At 42.1% G+C, this 24,568-nt stretch overlaps 1 protein-coding gene across 5 annotated transcripts in view; it reads left to right on the top strand.

Moving 5' to 3' along the window:
- Positions 1–8,745, top strand: part of LOC139228590 (BTB/POZ domain-containing protein 2) — a 37,968-nt gene extending 29,223 nt beyond the window's left edge. For all 5 annotated transcript variants that reach the window (XM_070859742.1, XM_070859739.1, XM_070859741.1 and 2 more), the window contains 3 exons: positions 15–102; positions 2,012–2,158; positions 3,092–8,745. In XM_070859742.1, the coding sequence (XP_070715843.1) occupies positions 15–102; positions 2,012–2,158; positions 3,092–3,253 (397 nt within the window). In that variant the 3' untranslated portion in view covers positions 3,254–8,745. The remainder of the gene's footprint in view (positions 1–14; positions 103–2,011; positions 2,159–3,091) is intronic.
- The last annotated feature ends 15,823 nt before the right edge of the window (positions 8,746–24,568 follow it).

Genomic DNA, 24,568 nt, shown 5'->3' with positions numbered 1-24,568 from the left:
TTTTCATTCCACAGGTTCACTGTGAATAGGAGGATATTTGTGGTTGGATTTGGCTTGTATGGATCAATACATGGGCCCACAGACTATCAAGTAAATATACAGGTAAAAAGAAAGATTTGCATTTATATAGCGCCTTTCATGACCGAGGGGTGTACCAAAGCACTTTACAGCCAACGATGTACTTTTTGAAGTGTAGTCACTGTTGTAATGTGGGAAACGCGGCAGGTAATTTACACACAGGCAGGTCTCGCAAGCAGCAATGTGACAATGACCAGATAATCTGTGATGTTGAGGGATAAATATTGGCCAGGACACAGGGAGAACTCCCCTGTCACCTGAAAGGGATAACAGGGCGTCCGTTTAATGGTCTCATCCAAAGGACAGCTCCTCACTAGTATAGCATTCCTTCAGTAATGCACTGAGATGTCAGCCTGGATTTGATGCCCTGGAGTGGGACTTCTGGCTCCAGGCCGAGGGTGCTACAAACTGAGCCACAGCTGACACTAATCTGATGCTATGTAATTATTGCTTATGCTAACATAACTCGCTTAAAGTGCAAGCAGAATTTGTGAAGAATCAGCAATGAAAATGAATTATTAGATGAGTTTAGAGTCAAGTGAAAGAAGTTAAGTGGGAGTATTTTGGAAGTGACAGAGAGCAAGTGTAAGAGAGCAAAGGAATTAAGCTGTTCGGGGCAACTAATTGCACTTTTTTTTAGAAGGACTTAAAACATTTTTTTCAGAAAATAGGAACTTGCTTTTTTTAGTATGTTAAAATCATTTTCTGTAAATGTCTAAAATGAAAGTAATATAAAGTAGAATTAAAGAATTTTACTAGATCATTAAACTATCCGTGAAAGAATGTAGGTAGGCATAGAATCAATGTAAAATACCTTCTCCCAAAAAATCTTTTTATAAAAAAAAAATTGTCTTGAACTTTCAGAGATGTACAAAATGATTTTTAAATTGTCTTGGGATATGGGCAATGCTGGCAAAGCTAAAATTATTGCCCATTCATAGATGCCTTCAGAAACTGATGATCAGCTTTCTCCTTAAACTGCTGCGGTTCTTGTGGTGGTGATGTTCGCCACTGGCATTAGGTAGGGATTTCCTGGACTTTGATCGGGCAGTGAACAGCAGTATATATCCAGGTCAGGATGGCATGTGACTGAGAGGAACTTGGAAGTGATGGTGTTCCCACTCTTGTCCCTCTTGGCAGTAGAGTTTGTGGGATTGAGAGACGCTGTCAAAGTAAGCTTGGCGAGTTGCTGTAGTATTACCTGGAGGTATATTTTACTTTTACTAAGATTAGTGAAAAGTTGGACTGAGTACAAAGCTATATTCAACACCAACTCTTTTTTTTAAACTAACATCGACAAGAAAAACTTTACCCTGTGATCTCTTGGGAAACAGGATGGTTTGTTTTGATATTCAGAAACCTATTCTGGAGGTTAGAGCTATCAGAGGATGTTAAACGGGTGTGGTTTCTAATGCGGGGTGGTAACAGTCACCAGCTGCAGACATCATACAAAAAGATGATGTAATGTGATGGGGCCACTGATGTAAAATTAGGCTCTTACTTTAAAGCAGTTGTTTTTTGATTGGTGGAGGGGGGAGAGCAAAAGAAAGGACTGTTAAACATGGAGAAAAAATGATCTGCATATTCAATGTGTACATTTTAACCACTTTAGGTGACTCTGTATCTCGCACCCCATTTTATTTCAGGGTTCCATCCTTTTGTATTCTTCTCTCCTTCAGAGCAACTAAGATTTTGGAGTGTCTAATGTCAAATGCTGGTGAAGTGCTGGATACACAAAGTGTTGTCTGTTACTTGTTTGCAATTAACATTCTAGGCTTGTGCTGCTCTTGGGTCAATTTGCATCTGACTACAAAGGATGTAAATTGTGTACATTCAGCCTGTGTTCATACAGTAATAGCTTTGTTCAAAATGATTTATGAAATTATAGACGCTCTTTCTGATTGTAATGCGTTGAATTTGTTTTTTTTTTAAGATTATCCATACTGACAGTAACACAATTTTGGGACAGAATGACACTGGTTTTAGCTGTGATGGATCATCCAACACTTTCAGGGTTATGTTCAAGGAACCAGTGGAGATTTTACCCAATGTTAACTATACTGCATGTGCTACATTGAAGGTATGTCAACAGACGTGTTTAAAAACTTTTATCATTTGCATTGTTAATTCCTGGGAATCAACAATGGATTATCACTTACAAAATTGGCAATGAAGTGATTGGATATCAGCGCATCAATTGCATGGAACGTCTGGTCTGATAGACCCACCATGACGATAGCTACTGGCAATAAGAAAAAGTGGAAATGAGGGCAAAACTTGGCCCATGAATATGACAGTTTACATTATATAATTTAAAATTTTTTATAACAAATTATTATGTGGCTGTAATTTCATTTTGGTGGCGTCACATCACTTGTATATCATAAGAGCAAAGTGGTTCATTGTCATCAGAACTTTCTCTGAGATTAATGTCTTTAAATCATTCCCAAATATCTGTCCTCGACTTTCCTTCACTCTTCTCTCTTTCCCCGCCCCCCTCTTTCTAGTTTTGTTTTGAAAAAGTAAACTTAAATTTCCCCCCTCCTTCATCTCTTCAGATAATGTGTTGAGGTGACTGCTCTGCATCTCGTAGAAGTTGTGCTTTCTAAGAGTAACCAGGCAGTAAGTGCATCTTGTGGCCCCTCTCTTCTGTCCTCGCCAAGGGGGAAAGTGCTAAGCTCTATTGTATGCTCTCACCCTGCTCTTCCCAAGCCACCCCACCCCACCCTACCCTACAGAAAACACCCGTATAGTAAATTCATGAAGCAGGTGTGAGTTCACTATACTGAGACTCGCTGTGTATATGCCTGCTGTGCTGCCCAGCCTTTTTGAATACCATTTTACTGTTTTCAAAAATGCCTTTCCATTCAGTCATTTTCACAGCTAAATTAAAGATGACGGATCACTTCTGCAACACTACAGTTTTAGTTGTATAAATTTATTTTGGTGTCTATGATCCCTAAAGATGTTTTTTTTCTTACTATGATTCTTTTATATGTATATACATACATAGGGGCCAGATTCACATTATGGAACAAAAGGACTTCGTAAAGTCATCCATGAATCTCCCACAACGGGCACAAAAACGGTCTTCACTTTCTGTTATGCTGCTGGAAATAATAATGGAACGTCAGTCGAGGATGGACAGGTCCCGGAGATTATCTTTTATACGTAGTCAAGTTCAGTGGGACCTCAGAAGAGACCTTGGCTGATCTATCAAATACAAACTGGTTGTATGCTACTGTATATTTGTAATGAAGAGTAATGTGCCTACTGCTAGGCACAGGTTTTGAATATTGTGCTTTATTTTTAAATGTTATTGGCTGGCAGTGTAAAAAAAAAAGCTTTTTTTTCTCCCCTTCTTTCTCCCCCTCAGCTCTGTATTGTCGCAGAATGTGGGAGTATTGATATTGTGGTGCCAATTCTAAGCAAACATTTTTGCTCATCAATGTGTGAAAAGCACTTATGTAACCAGGGCTGTAGCAACGCTAAGTATTTAAGCCTTGAAGTTTCAGTTTAATCAACCAAAGCATTATTACAATGAAGAAGAATCTTGGTGGTAGTCAAGCCCAAAGACATTACACTGCATAAGAGGCGAGCTTCAAATGAGCATATAACCCGTTATTCTATAAAACCTTGGATTGGACCAGCAGTTTGTGACACAAGGAACAGTATCTATCCAGATTTTAAAACGAGGACGTGTTAACTTGTAATGCTTAATGAAGTGAATGAGTAAATAAACGTGAGCATGTTTATCAGCACCAAAATGTAACTAGAAAGCTGCAATATGTACAACCCATTTTCAGCTAAGCAGCTGCTGTTCTCCTTTGTAAATGGTGTACACCTAACATTTCAATAGGAAATCAGTTCAGACTATTACCATAATTTTGCCAGCTATATAGGTCCAATTTCTAGGACGGTTACCTGATTAATAGCATTTTGTAATATCCTAATACGTGGTGTATTCTGATACTGGTGTATTGTGCAATTAAAACCGAACTACACATTATGTTTAGTAAGAAAGCACTACACAATCTGCATGCCAAGTTATAACTAAGTTAAAAGTAATTTTGTATTCAATTTAAGGGACTGTCACTCAATAACTGGAGTATTAAATACATATAGGTCTCCACCCACTCAGCATTTCACTTCTACCCTGTTGCACTGACAACAGTCGCGTGGAGCACTTCGAATCTCACTGACGCCACTGCTGAGTTGGAAGACCCTGCATTCCTTGGGCTGCGTTATCTGCTTCAGATGTAACTGGAACACAATCAGAATAGTGCCATAGCTATGGACATCAGTATAAACAGGACCATTTGAAGTAGGTGTCCTCTGATCAGAAGGGATGGCAACATAAAAGATGCCCAGATTCAGGAAAGACAGAAGAATCTATCTCAGTCAAACTGATGAAAGTAAACAGATTGAAACAAAGATCCCATTCAACGACTGCTGCACTTCAATAGCCCCTGGTGCTGGTTTGTTTCCAACTTCTTCCTAGAAATCCTGCACTGCTGTCCTCCTGGCCAGCACTTTAATTTCATGCACAAAAGACCTTGTAATAATTTACTTGACTGACTTCATCTCTCTCCTTCCCCCATCCTAAAATACATGTCTAGAGTACAGTACGCCCAGGGTGATTTGTAAAAGTCTGGTATTGTAGAAAAATGTAACTAATTGTTCTGAACTCCTATATTATGCAAATTGTAGCTGAAAGATTTTTGACTTGGCTACGTTGGTTTCAACATATCACAAGGGCAGCATTTATTTAAAAAATGCATAGATATTCACACACGTTGAAAGAATTAGATACATTTCAGCACTGAAAGAAGCTCTTTGGCACGTGTCTGTACCAATGCTAGCTCCACACTGAGCCCATCTACTCTAATCCTATATCCACGGTGTTTCCTTGTACCCTTTGAACCACTGACCTGGCACCATTTAGCAGCAAACAAACTCAAACACTTGTACCCAATGAGCCATGCAGGGAAGATAGTCTCTTGTTTATTTTTTTCCCTTTTGTGTCTTATGATCAAAACTGAATAATAATGCAGTAAAATATTTAAAAATGTATGCTAAAAGTTTAGCCTCTGTTTCAGTGCTTGCACTGACTGAGGTAATACACAGTAATGAAACCTCAAGGATGTTTCCTATCGTATTATATTTAGAATGACAGTGGAGTAAGTTGCATGTTGATTATTGGTTCTTTTGTTTTAATTACATTGATGCTCTCTTCAAGCGCACAACTCTTATGTACACAGTGCCCTGCAGACACCATGTGATCTTAACGAAATAGGTGTGAAAAACTCCTTTTGTAACTAACGGCATTGTGATTGCATTTTTATCATTAATACATAAATAGTTGCATGCACAAGGCTAGAAAACACAAAGGTGCTAATTGGCCAACCATCTTGGGTATAAGACTGGTAGTTGTGGCCATTTTGAAATTCAAATCTTGCCTTGTAAATAAGATTTAGCAGTTTTTTAAAAAATCTTGCATACATCAGGAAAACCAGTTTGGTGCCTAAGCCTTGTGTATAATTTTTAGGTTTTCCCACTGTAACACAATTTCAGATTTAGTCCTGTTGAGATGAGGAATTGCCTCCCGTATATAAGGACATTTTTCCCACTACTTGATTCCTAATAATCTTCCAAGTACAACATGATTTGTAATCCTCTCAACCACTTTCTCTTTACAACTGCAAAAGTACCTTGGGAAGTAGAATTCAGGGACTTGGCAAAATGCTGATTAATTGTCAGTGCTGTGAAATGGCTAACAAACCAGCTTACTTTTTAAAAACCTATTGGTGCAGAAATGCAACTTACAGTCTTTGTGCTTAAACAATCAGTAGGATTGTTTTTTTTCTTGGATATGGTTGCCTTTAAATTAAGGTTAAGCTTATGATTGGTTGATAATGAACTGTGGTACTGTGATCTACCATTCGGAATACACTTGTGTGCTATTTTAAATAATGCTGTGGCTGCAGTTTTTAGGTTTCATTTTTAAATTGTTTGAACCAAAGAAAATGTTAAACTACTTTTTTGTTTTTGAAGCAATTTAAATTGCTGCAATAAATTGCCCTAACTTAAGTAATCCGAAAAACAAAAATGAAACATGGATTAAATATCTGGGTTAGATAAAGATAGAAGTGATGTTAAAAATAGTAAGATGTGGATAAAATGTTTTATTCCCTGCCCGACATTGTTAAGCATTTTTCTAATCTTTTAATTATCTGAGCTAACCTTTAAAGATGGGGAGCCCAGCTAAGATTGACTTGACAGAAAAATCAGCTGAATTCAAAATAGCAATCAAATGTGCAGTCCCAAATGACACGACAGCATCTATTGAGCTTTTATGGCACCTTTTTAAATAATTTCAAACCTCTCGACATTTAGTGGATCATAGTTATTGATTTATTGAACTAAATTTTCAGCCATATGGAGGTTCACATTTCGCTAAGAAATGCTCATCTAGGAAATGGTTGGTTCCAAGGCTACAACGAGGGGAGAGCTGAAGATCTGAAGAAGGCTATTTTACAGTTGTGATGCTACCCAAACAAACAAGTAGGTAGGCCAGCAGGCTGCTGGTGGAAATAAGTTTTTGCTCGATTCAAAGCTAGGAGGCACCTCTTAGTTGATACGGATTTCTAAAGTGTCATATCTGTGTGAATTAAACACATTTTTACACGTGCTTCTTTAATCCACTGGAATTAGCTCCCACGCCACACAGTTGAGCTTTGTATTATTGAAAAACTGGAATAACAACATCACACCTGCAGTTAGCCACCATGGTGATGCACTGAAACTTGAAGGCTTGCTGACCAGCAACATTGTTATGGCCCTTTCATCAACCAGTACACAAGCCGTGGCATTACTTTTAATGAGATAAATTTTGCTTATTTAGACTATGAATGTATCGGTAATTTTATTTTAGAAACTGCCCGTTAGCATTCACAAACAAATATATCATGTAAATTTAAAAGGAGTACTTAGAATCTTAGATACTGTATGATGAATGTATAAAATGATCAGTAAACTATATAAATGTATTCTCACTTCATAAGCTTTGAGAGCCCATTTTGTCAAGATGTCTACAATTCAGCAAGACTGTAGTGGAAGTGTGTGGAGCAGTATTGTGTATGACTGCATTTGTGTAGAGGTTCCCCAAATCAATATACAAACATCAGAAATGCTTTGTATTTGAAAGCTTTAAGAAGGAAATTAAAAATCATGCAAGTAAGTTTTTGTTACAAACCGAAACATAAGTATCCAAACATTCCCAGAAGGGATAAAGTGAAATAATTCAGGCTGTATCCTGAATGTGAAGCCCTATGGTATTGATCCCAAAACGTTTCTCCAAATTAATTTTGAAGTAAAACCTCTAGTGTCATTTTGTTCAGGTCTACTCGACATGGCTGACCACCTCCTTGCCCCCTCTCACCATCCCAATCTACGAATGACACTACAGTAATATAACACAGACCTATTGAGGAGATCTGTATTTTGCTTGACTCAGTGATTTACAGTTCACTATGAAACACCTGTCTAAGTGATACCACGATTTCAATTCTGTCCAGAAATGTTCTGTAGGTTGTTTTCAGTGGAATATTTTGAGATTGAAAGGAGAAATTTACCAAGTCAGTAAATGCAGTAACTCCATTAGTTTTCATGACCATTTTAACATTTTTAAAACTGAAATTTCATGATCATAAAATATAGTTACTCCATATTAATATGCACTTTACAAAACCCCTGCAGAACCATAAGCTTATACAGACCACTGTTTCCAACAGCACCATTAGTTGGCCATAAGTGGTACTACAGTGCAGTCCTGGTATACAGCATAGCAACTTAGAACCACAGTATTTGTTTTTTTCATAATTTATTGTGCATGTATGACATCATTTTGGAATACAGGTGCACAAAATTCGTGGGATGTATAGTACTCTAATAGAAAGCCTCTTGCAGGAGGCAGTTAGGGAAGCAAACCAGTTGGTCGGTGTATGTTAGGATGTCGGGTAAGAAATTGAAAAGTTAGTTATGGGATCTCCTCACTTGGCACTGGAAATTCAACCCTGAGTGTAACTGAGCAAAGAGTAATTATGAATATTTGCACATGGGTTGCATTAATGGCATTAAATGTAAAAGTGGCTTCTGTTTTAGACCATGTATGATATTGATTATGGCTGGTCTGACGTAATATATAGAATAATTAATTGATAGGAGAGAGTTAACTAGGCAGTTATACCATTGAGGGGTTCTGATTGAAGCTTGAACAATGTATACATACTATCAGCCCCAGAGCCTGTTGATGCTTTTACTCCACTCCTACCTGTTATTTTTATAATATAATACAGTTTGAATCTTCTTCATGGATTTGTATGCATTCCTGAATTCAAAACTGCTTCAAATCCTCAAGTGATGTCAATGTGTGCATGTTACAAGTAGGGATGACACAAAAAATTTTTAAATCACTGGCAAAAATATGACGATATGTCCTAATGTTGGTATGATAGTTGAAGTGCAAGCTCAGAAAAAGTTGTGTTTCACGAATCTACTTTGTTACAAATAAAGGTTTTAAAAAATCATCCCTGTGTAATTCACATTAATGCCTATGCATCTTGTACATCCACAACCAAATTATTGCAGTGCCATTAAAAAAAATTATTTAAACCCATTTCAGTTGCATTCCTTGTACAAATACCTTGGATTTTAAAAACATTGCCGTTACCTTTTGTAATAAAGAATAAACTTAAATTTATGTAGCACTTGAATATATCACACTTTTCACATTCTCTAGATATCTCTCAGCACTCCACAGCCAATGAATTTTTTGTTTGAAGTATTACTGTCTTGTAGGCAAACACTGCAGTCAATTTGCACACAGTTCAATAAACAGCAACGGCAAGTTAATCAGTTTTTGGTAGTGTCAATTGAAAGATTGATATTCGTGAACTCGCTGCACTTCCAATAGTGTCATGGGATCTTTTATGCCCACCTGAACAGGCAGGTAAAAGTTAGTAGGGACGGGTGCAATAGAAGGGTGGCATAACTACTAGGAATGATGTTGGAATAGTTATGATTAAAGTTCAAAGAGATCTAGAGGTATTAGTAAATCCAGTACTCAATCTGTCAAATCACTGCAGAGCAACAAATAATGTTGAATTATATAGCTAAATAATATAATTTGGGGAAAATTCTGCTTAAACTGCAGTATTCTGGTCAGATCATACTCTAGATTATTTTTATTTCAAAATATACTTTATTCATATAAAAATTTGTACAGTACATTCAAAAGCAGTTCAGTACATTTAGCTGCAGTCGGCAATCCCATACACTACATTTGGGTGCTAACGGCAGTTCCGTTCGATACATTTCCTTGCTTTTCAGTTCAAGTACAATTCGGTACAATACGGGATACATTGTAGTACATTCAACAAATTACATTACATGTGTCACTATACAGTACATGGAATGGGTGATGGTACATTTACATTTTTCCTTTCCAACGTGCATCACGAAACAGACCTTGCATTGTACATGGCACTACATAGGTGTTTACAGATCATGGTGCTCCATGTACACAAAAAAAAGAAGTTACAAGTATGGCCCGAGGGGAATTTTGTACTGATTCCTGCCCCCGGGTTTACCGTGGCAGAAGGGCTTTAAACTGTGGCCCTTCCCCACCGTGCCTTTGCGGCGACTGCACCAATTTTAAGTGCGTCCCTCAGCACGTAATCCTGGATCTTGGATTGCGCCAGTCTGCAACACGCAGACGTGGACATCTCCTTGCTCTGGAAGACCAGCAAATTTCGGCAAGACCAAAGAGCGTCTTTGACCGAGTTGATGGCCCTCCAGCAGCAGGTGATGTCTGTCTCGGTGTGTGTCCCTGGGAACAGCCCGTAGATCGCAGAGTCTTGTGTTACGGAGCTGCTCGGGATGAACCTCGACAGCAACCACTGCATCTCTTTCCAAACCTGCCTTGCGAAGGTGCAATCCTGAAGGAGATGGGTGACAGTCTTGTCCGCCCCGCAGTCGACTCGGGGGCACCGTGCCGTGCTGCTGAGATGTCGGCTGTGCATGAACGCTCTGACGGGTAAGGCCCTCCTCACCGCCAACCAAGCTACGTCTTGGTGCTTATGTGACAGCTCTGGCGATGAGATGTTCTGCCAAACGAGTTCGACAGTCTGCTCAGGGAACCACCCGACAGGGTCCAGCCTCTCCTTTCGTAGGGCGTCCAGGATGTTACGTGCTGACCACTGTTTTATGGCCTTGTGGTCAAAGGGGTTTTTTGTGAAAAACTTTTCCACGAAGGACAGGTGGGCAGATCATACTCTAGATTAGGGCTGTCCAAAATATGATCTGGATCTGGTCTATAAGCTCTTGTCATCTGGTTTGCAAAGACCTAGTTCCTCTGTTCCACTATTTTGGTCACAACATCTTTGAGAGAATGGTCTTTTCAATGTCCCTTTCCACCAATTAGAAAGCAATATTTTTCAATCTGCCCGTCTTCTACCTCAAAATCCCAAACTTTAAAACATTAGGAATTCTTCTCAATTGTCTTGAGGCAACAGGATATGAACTCATGGGGCTCATCAACCTTTAACGGGGAAATATGTAAAGCACCAAAGGGATTTGCAAAAGTTAAGAAAACCTGGACCAAGCTGAGCAGGCACACAATGCTAATAGTAGTTTTTATATGCGGCCCACAGACTTTATGAAAAGCAACTGAGTGGCCCACAAAACTGAAATGTTTAGACATTTCTGCTTTAAGAAGGGGAGGAGAAGACAAGGCAGAGAATTTTTTTTATTCATTCATGGAATGTGGGTGTTGCTGGAAAGGTGAACATTTATTGCCCATCCCTAAATGCCATTGAGAAGGTGGTGAGCCATTGCCTTAAACTGCTGCAACCTGTGTGGTGAAGGTACTCGCACGGTACTGTTTGGGAGGGAATTCCAGGATTTTGATCCAGCGATGATGAAGGAATGGCAATATACTTCCAAGTCAGGATGATGTTAACTTGGAGGGGAACTTGCAGGTAATAGATTGACATTTCAAGGAGGCAAACCTGTACATGAAGGATTCCCCTAACTGAAAAATAGGACACATGATCACGCCTAAAATTTTAGCTTGTTAATTCTTTGCACAGATGCTGACTGACCTAACTTTCCAGCATTTGCTGCTTTTATTTTACATTTCTTCTTATGAACAAAATGGTGGGTGTTGCAGAAACAATTCCCCAGTCAGGGTCAAAATGGCCTGCTCTCCTGGGTGGACCTGTGGTGGTAGAGTGTCAGCCTGACCTAACTGGATTCCACCAGGTTGGTTCATTTAAATAATTTAAAAATGTACCCTGCACACTTAACTCATGCACAGAGAATATTGTTGTAGCTGATGGGGCAGGGGTTCAAGTTGGGTCACTTGGAGTGCAGCACCTCTTAAAGGCCTACTGAACTTCTTAAAGGGAGGCAGCTGGTTTCAGTTTGAAAGCTGATTAAAGATGGCTGGAGGAGCTCCCAAAAACGAGCTCCTTTACAGAGGAGAGCCTGGGGGTTTTACCTCCAAAGGTGGCCTTGACGAAAGTGTCTATTGTTGGGGCTATGGGAAATCCACCAAATATAGCTAGCGTATAGAAGGAAAGGCAGGCGGTGTCCAATCAGATGAGTGCTGTCGCTTCTATGCATCACTCAAAGGAATAAATGAAAAAAAGTTCTCTAGACCGAGGAAGTGTATCAAGTGGCCAATGAGTGCCAATTCAAAGCAAACAGGATAGTTGTACTATGCATGCACCAACAGTGTGCTGCCAAATCTTTAATGCTGCCTGTTTCTCACTTCTTAGCCGCTCCTAGAAACATAGAAAACATAGAAATTCGGCCCTTCGAGCCTGCACCGCCATTCAATGAGTTCATGGCTGAACATGCAACTTCAGTGTCCCATTCCTGCTTTCTCGCCATACCCCTTGATCCCCCTAGTAGTAAGGACTACATCTAACTCCTTTTTGAATATATTTAGTGAATTGGCCTCAACAACTTTCTGTGGTAGAGAATTCCACAGGTTCACCACTCTCTAGGTGAAGAAGTTTCTCCTCATCTCGGTCAGTTTCTCCTCATCTCCTAATTGTCCCTGAAGCTGCACCTCTGACTTGATGGCTGGAATTCCGCCGAGAATGTGGGACAACTGACAGTCGTGACTTTAGAATCTACAGCTCTCATTTGTGGCAACATCAGGGTACCATTTTCTTTGTTGCAGGCACCACTGCTTTGTTGCAGGCACCACTGGTGCATGTGGCAGCTTCGCTGGAACCTGCAGCAGACCCACAGCTAAGAACTGGCCAGGTATCAATCGTTACCTCCACCTCGATGCAAACACATACTGCAGCTGTGGTGGCAGTACAACAAGGAATAAAGACCAGCCTGCACAGCGGTTTCCAGACCATGGCAATGTAATGCATGCTGCTAAATCTCAGAGCTTGCTAAATCTGCCATTAGACCAGCCATCTGTATGTTGAGGGAATGGAAGCCATTCCTGTTGCGGTAGCTGAGGAGGTGTTCTATGGAAGCATGCAAAGCAACATGGGTGCACCTTGGACCTTGGGGAAGGTAGCAATTCCATAAAACTACATGGCTCTAACTCGCTGCTACCTTGCCAGGCTGCCAAAGTTGATGAATTAACCGGGTTTCTTTGGCAGCACCTCCCAAACCCGCGACCTCTACCACTGAGAAGGACAAGGGCAGCGGGTGCATGGGAACACCACCACCTCCACTTTCCCCTCCAAGTCACACACCATCCTGACTTCGAAATATATCGCCGTTCTTTCATCGTCGCCGGGTCAAAATCCTGGAATTCCCTCCCTAACAGCACTTCAACACAAGGACTGCAGCGGTTCAAGAAAGCGACTCACCACCATCTTCTCAAGGGCAATTAGGGATGAGCAATAAATGCTGACCTTGCCAGCGATGCCCACTTCCCATGAATGAATATAAAAAAAAAGGTCTGCTGTAAAGGGCATCAGTGACAAAGGCATGCCCATTCTGCAGTGTAGTTTATATTACGGTCCGCGTTGCGGAATTGGAGCTGAGGGTGGATTCACTCTGGAGCATCCACGATGCTGAGAATGACGTGAGTATCACGTGTAGTGAGGTGGTCCTACCGCAGGAGAAGGGTCCACAGTCAGATAGGGAATGGAAGACCAGCAGGAAGAGCAGTGCAAGAAAGATAGTGCAGGGGTCCCCTGTGGTCATCCCCCTGCAAAACAGATACACCGCTTTGAGTACTGTTGGGGGGGATGACTCATCAGGGGAGGGCAGCAGCAGCCAAGTTCATGGCACCGTGGCTGGCTCTGCTGCACAGGAGGGCAGGAAAAAGATTGGGAGCGCGATAGTGATAGGGGATTCGATGGTGAGGGGAATAGGTAGGCGTTTCTGCGGCCGCAACCGAGACTCCAGGATGGTATGTTGCCTCCCTGGTGCAAGGGTCAAGGATGTCTCGGAGCGGGTGCAGGACATTCTGAAATGGGAGGGAGAACAGCCAGTTGTCGTGGTGCACATTGGTACCAATGACATAGGTAAAAAAAGGGATGAGGTCCTACGAAAAGAATTTAAGGAGCTAGGAGCTAAATTAAAAAGTAGGACCTCAAAAGTAGTAATCTCGGGATTGCAACCAGTGCCACGTGCTAGTCAGAGTAGGAATCGCAGGATAGCGCAGATGAATACGTGGCTTGAGCATTGGTGCAGCAGGGAGGGATTCAAATTCCTGGGGCATTGGAACCGGTTCTGGGGGAGGTGGGACCAGTACAAACCGGACGGTCTGCACCTGGGCAGGACCGGAACCAATGTCCTAGGGGGAGTGTTTGCTAGTGCTGTTGGGGAGGAGTTAAACTAATATTGCAAGGGGATGGGAACCAATGCAGGGAGACAGAGGGAGACAAAAAGGAGGCAAAAGCAAAAGACAGAAAGGAGATGAGGAAAAGTGGAGGTCAGAGAAACCCAAGGCAAAGAACAAAAAGGGCCACTGTACAGCAAAATTCTAAAAGGACAAAGGGTGTTAAAAAAACAAGCCTGAAGGCTTTGTGTCTTAATGCAAGGAGTATCCGCAATAAGGTTGATGAATTAACTGTGCAAATAGATGTTAACAAATATGATGTGATTGGGATTACGGAGACGTGGCTCCAGGATGATCAGGGCTGGGAACTCAACATCCAGGGGTATTCAACATTCAGGAAGGATAGAATAAAAGGAAAAGGAGGTGGGGTAGCATTGCTGGTTAAAGAGGAGATTAATGCAATCGTTAGGAAAGACATTAGCTTGGATGATATGGAATCTATATGGGTAGAGCTGCAGAACACTAAAGGGCAAAAATCGTTAGTGGGAGTTGTGTACAGACCTCCAAACAGTAGTAGTGATGTTGGGGAGGGCATCAAACAGGAAATTAGGAGTGCATGCAATAAAGGTACAGCAGTTATAATGGGTGACTTTAATATGCACATAGATTGGGCCAGCCAAACTGGAAGCAATACGATGGAGGAGGATTTCCTGGAGTGCATAAGGGATGGTTTTCTAGACCAATATGTTGAGGAACCAACTAGGGGGGAGGCCATCTTAGACTGGGTGTTGTGTAATGAGAGAGGATTAATTAGCAATCTCATTGTGCGAGGCCCCTTGGGGAAGAGTGACCATAATATGGTGGAATTCTGCATTAGGATGGAGAATGAAACAGTTAATTCAGAGACCATGGTCCAGAACTTAAAGAAGGGTAACTTTAAAGTATGAGGCATGAATTGGCTAAGATAGATTGGATAATGACACTTAAGGGGTTGACTGTGGATGGGCAATGGCAGACATTTAGAGACTGCATGGATGAATTACAATAATTGTACATTCCTGTCTGGCGTAAAAATAAAAAAGGGAAGGTGGCTCAACCGTGGCTATCTAGGGAAATCAGGGATAGTATTAAAGCCAAGGAAATGGCATACAAATTGTCCAGAAATAGCGGCGAACCTGGGGACTGGGAGAAATTTAGAACTCAGCAGAGGAGGACAAAGGGTTTGATTAGGGCAGGGAAAATGGAGTACGAGAAGAAGCTTGCAGGGAACATTAAGGCGGATTGCAAAAGTTTCTATAGATATGTAAAGAGAAAAAGGTTAGTAAAGACAAACGTAGGTCCCCTGCAGTCAGAATCAGGGGAAGTCATAACGGGGAACAAAGAAATGGCAGACCAATTGAACAAGTACTTTGGTTCAGTATTCACTAAGGAGGACACAAACAACCTTCCGGATATAAAAGTGGTCAGAGGGTCTAGTAAGGAGGAGGAACTGAGGGAAATCTTTATTAGTCGGGAAATTGTGTTGGGGAAATTGATGGGATTGAAGGCCGATAAATCCCCAGGGCCTGATGGACTGCATCCCAGAGTACTTAAGGAAGTGGCCTTGGAAATAGCGGATGCATTGACAGTCATTTTCCAACATTCCATTGACTCTGGATCAGTTCCTATCGAGTGGAGGGTAGCCAATGTAACCCCACTTTTTAAAAAAGGAGGGAGAGAGAAAGCACGGAATTATAGACCGGTCAGCCTGACCTCAGTAGTGGGTAAAATGATGGAATCAATTATTAAGGATGTCATAGCAGTGCATTTGGAAAGAGGTAATATGATAGGTCCAAGTCAGCATGGATTTGTGAAAGGGAGATCATGCTTGACAAATCTTCTGGAATTTTTTGAGGATGTTTCCAATAAAGTGGACAAAGGGAGTACCAGTTGATGTGGTATATTTGGACTTTCAGAAGGCTTTCGACAAGGTCCCACACAGGAGATTAATGTGCAAAGTTAAAGTACATGGGATTGGGGGTAGTGTGCTGACATGGATTGAGAACTGGTTGTCAGACAGGAAGCAAAGAGTAGGAGTAAATGGGTACTTTTCGGAATGGCAGGCAGTGACTAGTGGGGTACCGCAAGGTTCTGTGCTGGGGCCCCAGTTGTTTACATTGTACATTAATGATTTAGACGAGGGGATTAAATGTATCTCCAAATTTGCGGATGACACTAAGTTGGGTGGCAGTGTGAGCTGCGAGGTGGATGCTATGAGGCTGCAGAGTGACTTGGATAGGTTAGGTGAGTGGGTAAATGCGTGGCAGATGAAGTATAATGTGGATAAATGTGAGGTTATCCACTTTGGTGGTAAAAACAGAGAGACAGACTATTATCTGAATGGTGACAGGTTAGGAAAAGGGAAGGTGCAACGAGACCTGGGTGTCATGGTACATCAGTCATTGAAGGTTGGCATGCAGGTACAGCAGGCGGTTAAGAAAGCAAATGGCATGTTGGCCTTCATAGCGAGAGGATTTGAGTACAGGGGCAGGGAGGTGTTGCTACAGTTGTACAGGGCCTTGGTGAGGCCACACCTGGAGTATTGTGTACAGTTTTGGTCTCCTAACTTGAGGAAGGACATTCTTGCTATTGAGGGAGTGCAGCGAAGATTCACCAGACTGATTCCCGGGATGGTGGGACTGACCTATCAAGAAAGACTGGATCAACTGGGCTTGTATTCACTGGAGTTCAGAAGAGTGAGAGGGGACCTCATAGAAACGTTTAAAATTCTGACGGGTTTGGACAGGTTGGATGCAGGAAGAATGTTCCCAATGTTGGGGAAGTCCAGAACCAGAGGTCACAGTCTAAGGATAAGGGGTAAGCCATTTAGGACCGAGATAAGGAGAAACTTCTTCACCCAGAGAGTGGTGAACCTGTGGAATTCTCTACCACAGAAAGTAGTTGAGGCCAATTCACTAAATATATTCAAAAGGGAGTTAGATGAAGTCCTTACTACTCGGGGGATCAAGGGGTATGGCGTGAAAGCAGGAAGGGGGTACTGAAGTTGCATGTTCAGCCATGGACTCGTTGAATGGCGGTGCAGGCTAGAGGGGCTGAATGGCCTGCTCCTGCACCTATTTTCTATGTTTCTATGTAATGAGAGAGGATTAATTAGCAATCTCATTGTGCGAGGCCCCTTGGGGAAGAGTGACCATAATATGGTGGAATTCTGCATTAGGATGGAGAATGAAACAGTTAATTCAGAGACCATGGTCCAGAACTTAAAGAAGGGTAACTTTGAAGGTATGAGGCATGAATTGGCTAAGATAGATTGGCGAATGATACTTAAGGGGTTGACTGTGGATGGGCAATGGCAGACATTTAGAGACCGCATGGATGAATTACAACAATTGTACATTCCTGTCTGGCGTAAAAATAAAAAAGGGAAGGTGGCTCAACCGTGGCTATCTAGGGAAATCAGGGATAGTATTAAAGCCAAGGAAGTAGTATACAAATTGGCCAGAAATAGCAGCGAACCTGGGGACTGGGAGAAATTTAGAACTCAGCAGAGGAGGACAAAGGGTTTGATTAGGGCAGGGAAAATGGAGTACGAGAAGAAGCTTGCAGGGAACATTAAGACGGATTGCAAATGTTTCTATCGGTATGTAAAGAGAAAAAGGTTAGTAAAGACAAACGTAGGTCCTCTGCAGTCAGAATCAGGGGAAGTCATAACGGGGAACAAAGAAATGGCAGACCAATTGAACAAGTACTTTGGTTCAGTATTCACTAAGGAGGACACAAACAACCTTCCGGATATAAAAGTGGTCAGAGGGTCTAGTAAGGAGGAGGAACTGAGGGAAATCTTTATTAGTCGGGAAATTGTGTTGGGGAAATTGATGGGATTGAAGGCCGATAAATCCCCAGGGCCTGATGGACTGCATCCCAGAGTACTTAAGGAGGTGGCCTTGGAAATAGCGGATGCATTGACAGTCATTTTCCAACATTCCATTGACTCTGGATCAGTTCCTATTGAGTGGAGGGTAGCCAATGTAACCCCACTTTTTAAAAAAGGAGGGAGAGAGAAAACGGAATTATAGACCGGTCAGCCTGACCTCAGTAGTGGGTAAAATGATGGAATCAATTATTAAGGATGTCATAGCAGCGCATTTGGAAAATGATGACATGATAGGTCCAAGTCAGCATGGATTTGTGAAAGGGAAATCATGCTTGACAAATCTTCTGGAATTTTTTGAGGATGTTTCCAGTAAAGTGGACAAAGGAGAACCAGTTGATGTGGTATATTTGGACTTTCAGAAGGCTTTCGACAAGGTCCCACACAGGAGATTAATATGCAAAGTTAAAGCACATGGGATTGGGGGTAGTGTGCTGACGTGGATTGAGAACTGGTTGTCAGACAGGAAGCAAAGAGTAGGAGTAAATGGGTACTTTTCAGAATGGCAGGCAGTGACTAGTGGGGTACCGCAAGGTTCTGTGCTGGGGCCCCAGCTGTTTACATTGTACATTAATGATTTAGACGAGGGGATTAAATGTAGTATCTCCAAATTTGCGGATGACACTAAGTTGGGTGGCAGTGTGAGCTGCGAGGAGGATGCTATGAGGCTGCAGAGTGACTTGGATAGGTTAGGTGAGTGGGCAAATGCGTGGCAGATGAAGTATAATGTGGATAAATGTGAGGTTATCCACTTTGGTGGTAAAAACAGAGAGACAGACTATTATCTGAATGGTGACAGATTAGGAAAAGTGAAGGTGCAACGAGACCTGGGTGTCATGGTACATCAGTCATTGAAGGTTGGCATGCAGGTACAGCAGGCGGTTAAGAAAGCAAATGGCATGTTGGCCTTCATAGCGAGGGGATTTGAGTACAGGGGCAGGGAGGTGTTGCTACAGTTGTACAGGGCCTTGGTGAGGCCACACCTGGAGTATTGTGTACAGTTTTGGTCTCCTAACTTGAGGAAGGACATTCTTGCTATTGAGGGAGTGCAGCGAAGATTTACCAGACTGATTCCCGGGATGGTGGGACTGACCTATCAAGAAAGACTGGATCAACTGGGCTTGTATTTACTGGAGTTCAGAAGAGTGAGAGGGGACCTCATAGAAACGTTTAAAATTCTGACGGGTTTGGACAGGTTGGATGCAGGAAGAATGTTCCCAATGTTGGGGAAGTCCAGAACAAGGGGTCACAGTCTAAGGATAAGGGGTAAGCCATTTAGGACCGAGATGAGGAGAAACTTCTTCACCCAGAGAGTGGTGAACCTGTGGAATTCTCTACCACAGAAAGTAGTTGAGGCCAATTCACTAAATATATTCAAAAGGGAGTTAGATGAAGTCCTTGCTACTCGGGGGATCAAGGGGTATGGCGAGAAAGCAGGAAGGGGGTACTGAAGTTTCATGTTCAGCCATGAACTCATTGAATGGCGGTGCAGGCTAGAAGGGCTGAATGGCCTGCTCCTGCACCTATTTTCTATGTTTCTATGTTTCTACAGGGATCACCCGTGGCTGCCTTAAATAAGCCGCTGCCATAAAAGTTGAGTGCAGTGGGCATCTTCATAGCCACAGAGAGAGCAGTGAGTACAGGTGAGCATAGCCGCAGGCTGTCATGCAGTAGGTCAAAGAGAATTACATAGAATGTTACAGCACAGTAACAGGCCATTCAGCCCAACAGGTCTATGGTGTGTTTATCCTTCACACAAGCCTCCTCCCACCTTGCTTCATCTCACCCTATTAACATATCCTCCTTTTCCTTTCTCCCTCGTGTACTGATCTAGCTTCTACCTATACTATTCACCTCAACCATTCCACATTCTCACCACTCTCTGAGTAAAGAAGTTTCTATTGGATTTATTAGTGACTATCTTATATTTATGGTGTGGGACTATCCCATAAGTGGAAACATCTTCTCTCTTTCTACCCTATCGAGCCTCTTCATAATTTAAAAAAACCTCTATCAGGTTATCTCTCAGAAAAGAGCCCTAGCTTGTTCAATCTTTCCTGACAGTTGTACCCTCTCCGGTCTGGTATCATAGATTTAAAGTAATTGGGGGGAGGTTTGGAGTGAATTTGAGGGGAAAGTTTTTCACCCAGAGGGTGGTGAGGATCTGAAACCCTCAACACATTTAAAAAATACTTGGATGTGCACTTGAAGTGCCGTAGCCTACAAGGCTACGGACCAAGAGATGGAAAGTGGGATTAGGCTGGATAGCTCCTTGTCGGCTGGCACGGACACGATGGGCCGAAATAGCCTCCTTCCATGCTGTAAATGTCTATAATTCTATGATTCATCCTTGTACCCTCGGGTACTGTCCCCTCTCCCTCAAATCTGTCATCATCTCCCCTATCCTCAAAAAACAACCCTCGACCCCTCCATCCTTGCAAACTACCGCGCCGTCTCCATCCTCCCTTTTGCCTCCCAAATCCGTGCCCACCTTTAAAAAAATTCCATGTTTGAATCCCTCCAATCCGGTTTCCGTGCCTGCCACAGTACCGAAATAGCTCTCATCAAATTCACAAATGACATCGTTTGTGACTGTGACAAAGGCAAACTATCCCTCCTTATCCTTCTCGACATGTCTTCAGCCTTTGACACGGTTGACCACTCTATCCTTCTCCAATGCCTCTCCACCATCATCCAGCTGGGTGGGACTGCACTCGCCTGGTTCCATTCTTATCTATCTCATCGTAGCCAGAGAATCACCTGCAACAGCTTTTCTTCCCATCCCCGCATCGTTACCTCTGGTGTGTCCCAAGGATCTATCCTTGTCTCCCTCCTATTTCTCATCTACATGTTGCCCCTTGGTGACATCTTCCGAAAACACAGCGTCAGTTTCCACGTGTACGCTGATGACACCCAGCTCTACCTCACCACCACTTCTCTCAACCCCTCCACTGTCTCTAAATTGTCAGACTGCTTGTCCAACATCCAATTCTGGATAATCAGTAATTTTCTTCAATTGAATATTGGGAAGACTGAAGCCATCGTTTTCAGTCCCCGCCACAAGCTCCATTCCCTAACCACTGACTCCATCCCTCTCCCCAACGTCTGTCTGAGGCTGAACCAGACTGTTTGCAAACTTGGTGTCATATTTGACCCTGAAATGAGCTTTTGACCACATATCCGCAGCATTACTAAGACTGCCTATTTCCTCCTCTGTAACATCGCCCGTATCCGCCCTTGCCTCAGCTCATCTGTTGCTGAAGGCCTCATCCAGGCCTTTGTTACCTCTAGACTTGATTATTCCAACGTATTCCTGGCTGGCCTCCAACATTCTACCCTACGTAAATTAGAGGTGATCCAAAACTCGGCTGCCTGTGTCCTAACTCGCACTAAGTCCCAATCGCCCATCACTCCTGTGCTCGCTAACATACATTGGCTCCCGGTCAAGAAATGCCTTGGTTTCAAAATTCTCATCCTTATTTTCAAATCACTCCATGGCCTCAACCCTCCCTATCTCTGTAATATCCTCCAGCCCCACGACCCCCTGAGATGTCTGCGCTCCTCTAATTCTGCCCCCTTGAGCATCTTTGATTATAATCACTCAAACATTGGTGGTTGTGCCTTCTGTTGCCTAGACCCTAAACGCTGGAATTCCCTGCCTAAACCTCTACGCCTCTCTACCTCTCTTTTCTCCTTCAAGATGCTTCTTAAAACCTACCTTTTTGACCAACCTGCCTTAATTTCTCCTTATGTGCCTCGATGTCAAATTTTTTGTCTCATAATACGCCTGTGAAGTGCCTTGGGACATTTCACTACATCAAAGGCACTATATAAATACAAGTTGTTGTTGTCGGAAATCTTTTTTGCACTTTCTCCTGTGTTTTTATATATATTTTTGAAATATGTTTCCTCAAATTGGATTTGGACTGTACCAAGATTTACAAGGAAAGGGGAGGAACAACATCAAAATATTTTTAGGTCGGTTTGTTTTGCAAGTTAATTTGAATTACGCAACATCATAACAAAAAAAATCCACGTCTTAGTGTTTGTTTATTTGACTTAAAATTGGTGCTTCATTAAATAATTATTTTTATTACAATCAAGGACTGTTTGGTCATTTCCTCTTAAACATGAGCTGTTTCCTTGGATAAAGTGAATTTTCTGCTGTTTTAACTGGGCTCAGTTCTATCAGCATGTGGGGCAATATTATCACAATCTTTTTCCTGTCAGGTACGGTAATTTATTACATCTCAAGTCTTTATTTTTTCAATTAAATGATTACAAGGATGTAGACATAGATTTTAGAAATCTAGTTGTAAAACTAATTCATATATTATAACTAATCTTACTAATCTGAATTTAACCGCTGTATAAACGTCTCATAGTTTGTTCAATCTTTATCATTACAATAGTTCTCAAAAAGAGTTCAAGTCCATTCATTGGGAATCTTAGTCATAAATGCATTTCATTCATGGTTGTGCTTTTTCTTTCTCGTTTGTTTAGGTTGTCCATACATTTCTGAAAGTGTAGTCTACTGGTTACAGAGAACTAAAAAATCATTCCAAGAGTCCCAAGAATACTGTACTTGGAGGTTTGATGGACTAGCCGAAGTCTACAGTGAAAATCAGCAGTGGTATTTATCATCAATTGCAGGTGGCAATGAAGCCTGGATTGGAGTGGGAAAATGTTTGCAAAACTGGTGCTATACTGGCTCACATAGAACGGTGTCGTACACCAACTGGGCAAAGGGAGAGCCCAACAACCACAACTCCTTCTTCAAGGGAGACGAGAATTGTGTTTTGATGCTCAGTAGCCAGCAATGGAATGATGAAAACTGTCCTTACCAATATTATTTTGTGTGCCAACAATGTAAGTACTCATTGGAATTTAGAAGAATGAGAGGTGATCTCATAGGAACTTATAACATTCTGACGGGACTGGACAGGTTAGATGCAGGAAGAATGTTCCCGATGTTGAGGAAGTCCAGAACCAGGGGTCACAGTCTAAAGATAAGGGGTAAGCCATATAGGACCGAGATGAGGAGAAACTTTTTCACCCAGAGAGTTGTGAACCTGTGGAATTCTCTGCCACAGAAAGTTGTTGAGTCCAGTTCGTTGGACATATTCAAAAGGGAGTTAGATGTGGCCCTTATGGCTCAAGGGATCAGGGGATATGGAGAGAAGGCATGGGTGGAATACTGAGGTTGCATGATCAGACATGATGTGTTCAGTTTTGGTCTCCTAATCTGATCAAGGACGTTTTTGCTAATGAAGGAGTGCAGCGAAGGTTCACCAGACTGATTCCCGGGATGGCTGGACTGACACATGAGGAGAGACTGGATAGACTGGGCCTTTATATACTGGAGTTTAGAAGGATGAGAGGGGATCTCATAGAAATATATAAGATTCTGATGGGACTGGACAGGTTGGATACAGGAAGAATGTTCCCGATGTTGGGGAAGTCCAGAACCAGGGGTCACAGTCTAAAGATAAAGGGTAAGCCATATAGGACCGAGATGAGGAGAAACTTTTTCATCCAGAAAGTTGTGAAACTGTGGAATTCTCTGCCACAGAAAGTTGTTGAGTCCAGTTCGTTGGACATATTCAAAAGGGAGTTAGATGTGGCCCTTTTGGCTAAAGGGATCAGGGAGTATGGAGAGAAGGCAGGAGTGGGGTACTGAGGTTGCATGATCAGCCATGATCAGATTGAATGGCGGTGCAGACTCGAAGGGCCGAATGGCCTGCTCCTGCACCTATTTTTCTATGTTTCTCCTATCTCTCTATAATCGCAAAGCAGAGGCTATGATATCCACCAGGGGTCCGCAAGGTCATGTGTCATCAGATTTCTTTATTTAGTAACCCCTTTCAGATTTTCCAACTATTCACTCATAAATAGGCTCTGGGTGTTGCTCTGTACCAAGAAAATGTGTCTTCTAGCAGGAATAAGATAGTATTCTTTTCAGGCATTTACAATGGGATTCCTTGGAGACTATCAGTGTTAGTCGGGGGTTATGTACAGAGAAATGTTGTAAAACCACTGGAAATACCAGTAAAATGCTTTTCATAACAGCAACGTGAGTTTTTCTGCTACTATACCAAAGTTTCAGGGCACTTTACAAGAAAAAACTGATTCTGAGCAGGAAGTGAAAAAAAATAAGGGCGGGGGAACTATATTGAAGAAATAGGCTTTGATGCTTTTGAAAGAGGAAGGTAACAAGGCCGAGTTGTTTGGGGAGATAGTTCCAAAAAGCAGAACACAGTAAATGAAGATTTAGCTGTTTGTATAGTGGTGACAAGCAGTAATTCGGAATTGAAGGAGCACAGGTTCAGCTGGGACTTAAGCTAGAGAAGAAAGGTTGAATAAAGTGGAGCAGAACTGTGGAGGTTTTGAAAAAGAAAGAAAGACTTGCACAACCTCAGGATGTCCCAAAGCACTTTACAGCCAATGAAGTACTTTTTGAAGTGTAATCACTGTTGTAATGTAGGAAACACGGCAGCCAATTTGCGCACAGCAATCTCCCACAAATGGCAATGTGATATCGAGCAGATTATGTTGATTGAGGGATAAATATTGTCCAGGACACCGGGGATAACTCTGCTGCTCTTCTTTGAAATAGTGCTATGGGATCTATTAGAAACATAGAAACATAGAAAATAGGTGCAGGAGTAGGCCATTCGGCCCTTCAAGCCTGCACCGCCATTCAATAAGATCATGGCTGATCATTCCCTCAGTACCCC

Source organism: Pristiophorus japonicus, chromosome 18, assembly GCF_044704955.1.
Source record: "Pristiophorus japonicus isolate sPriJap1 chromosome 18, sPriJap1.hap1, whole genome shotgun sequence".
Lineage (NCBI taxonomy): Eukaryota > Metazoa > Chordata > Chondrichthyes > Pristiophoridae > Pristiophorus > Pristiophorus japonicus.
The sequence above is the reverse complement of the archived record's forward strand: the minus strand, read 5'-3'. Positions and strand labels throughout refer to the sequence as shown.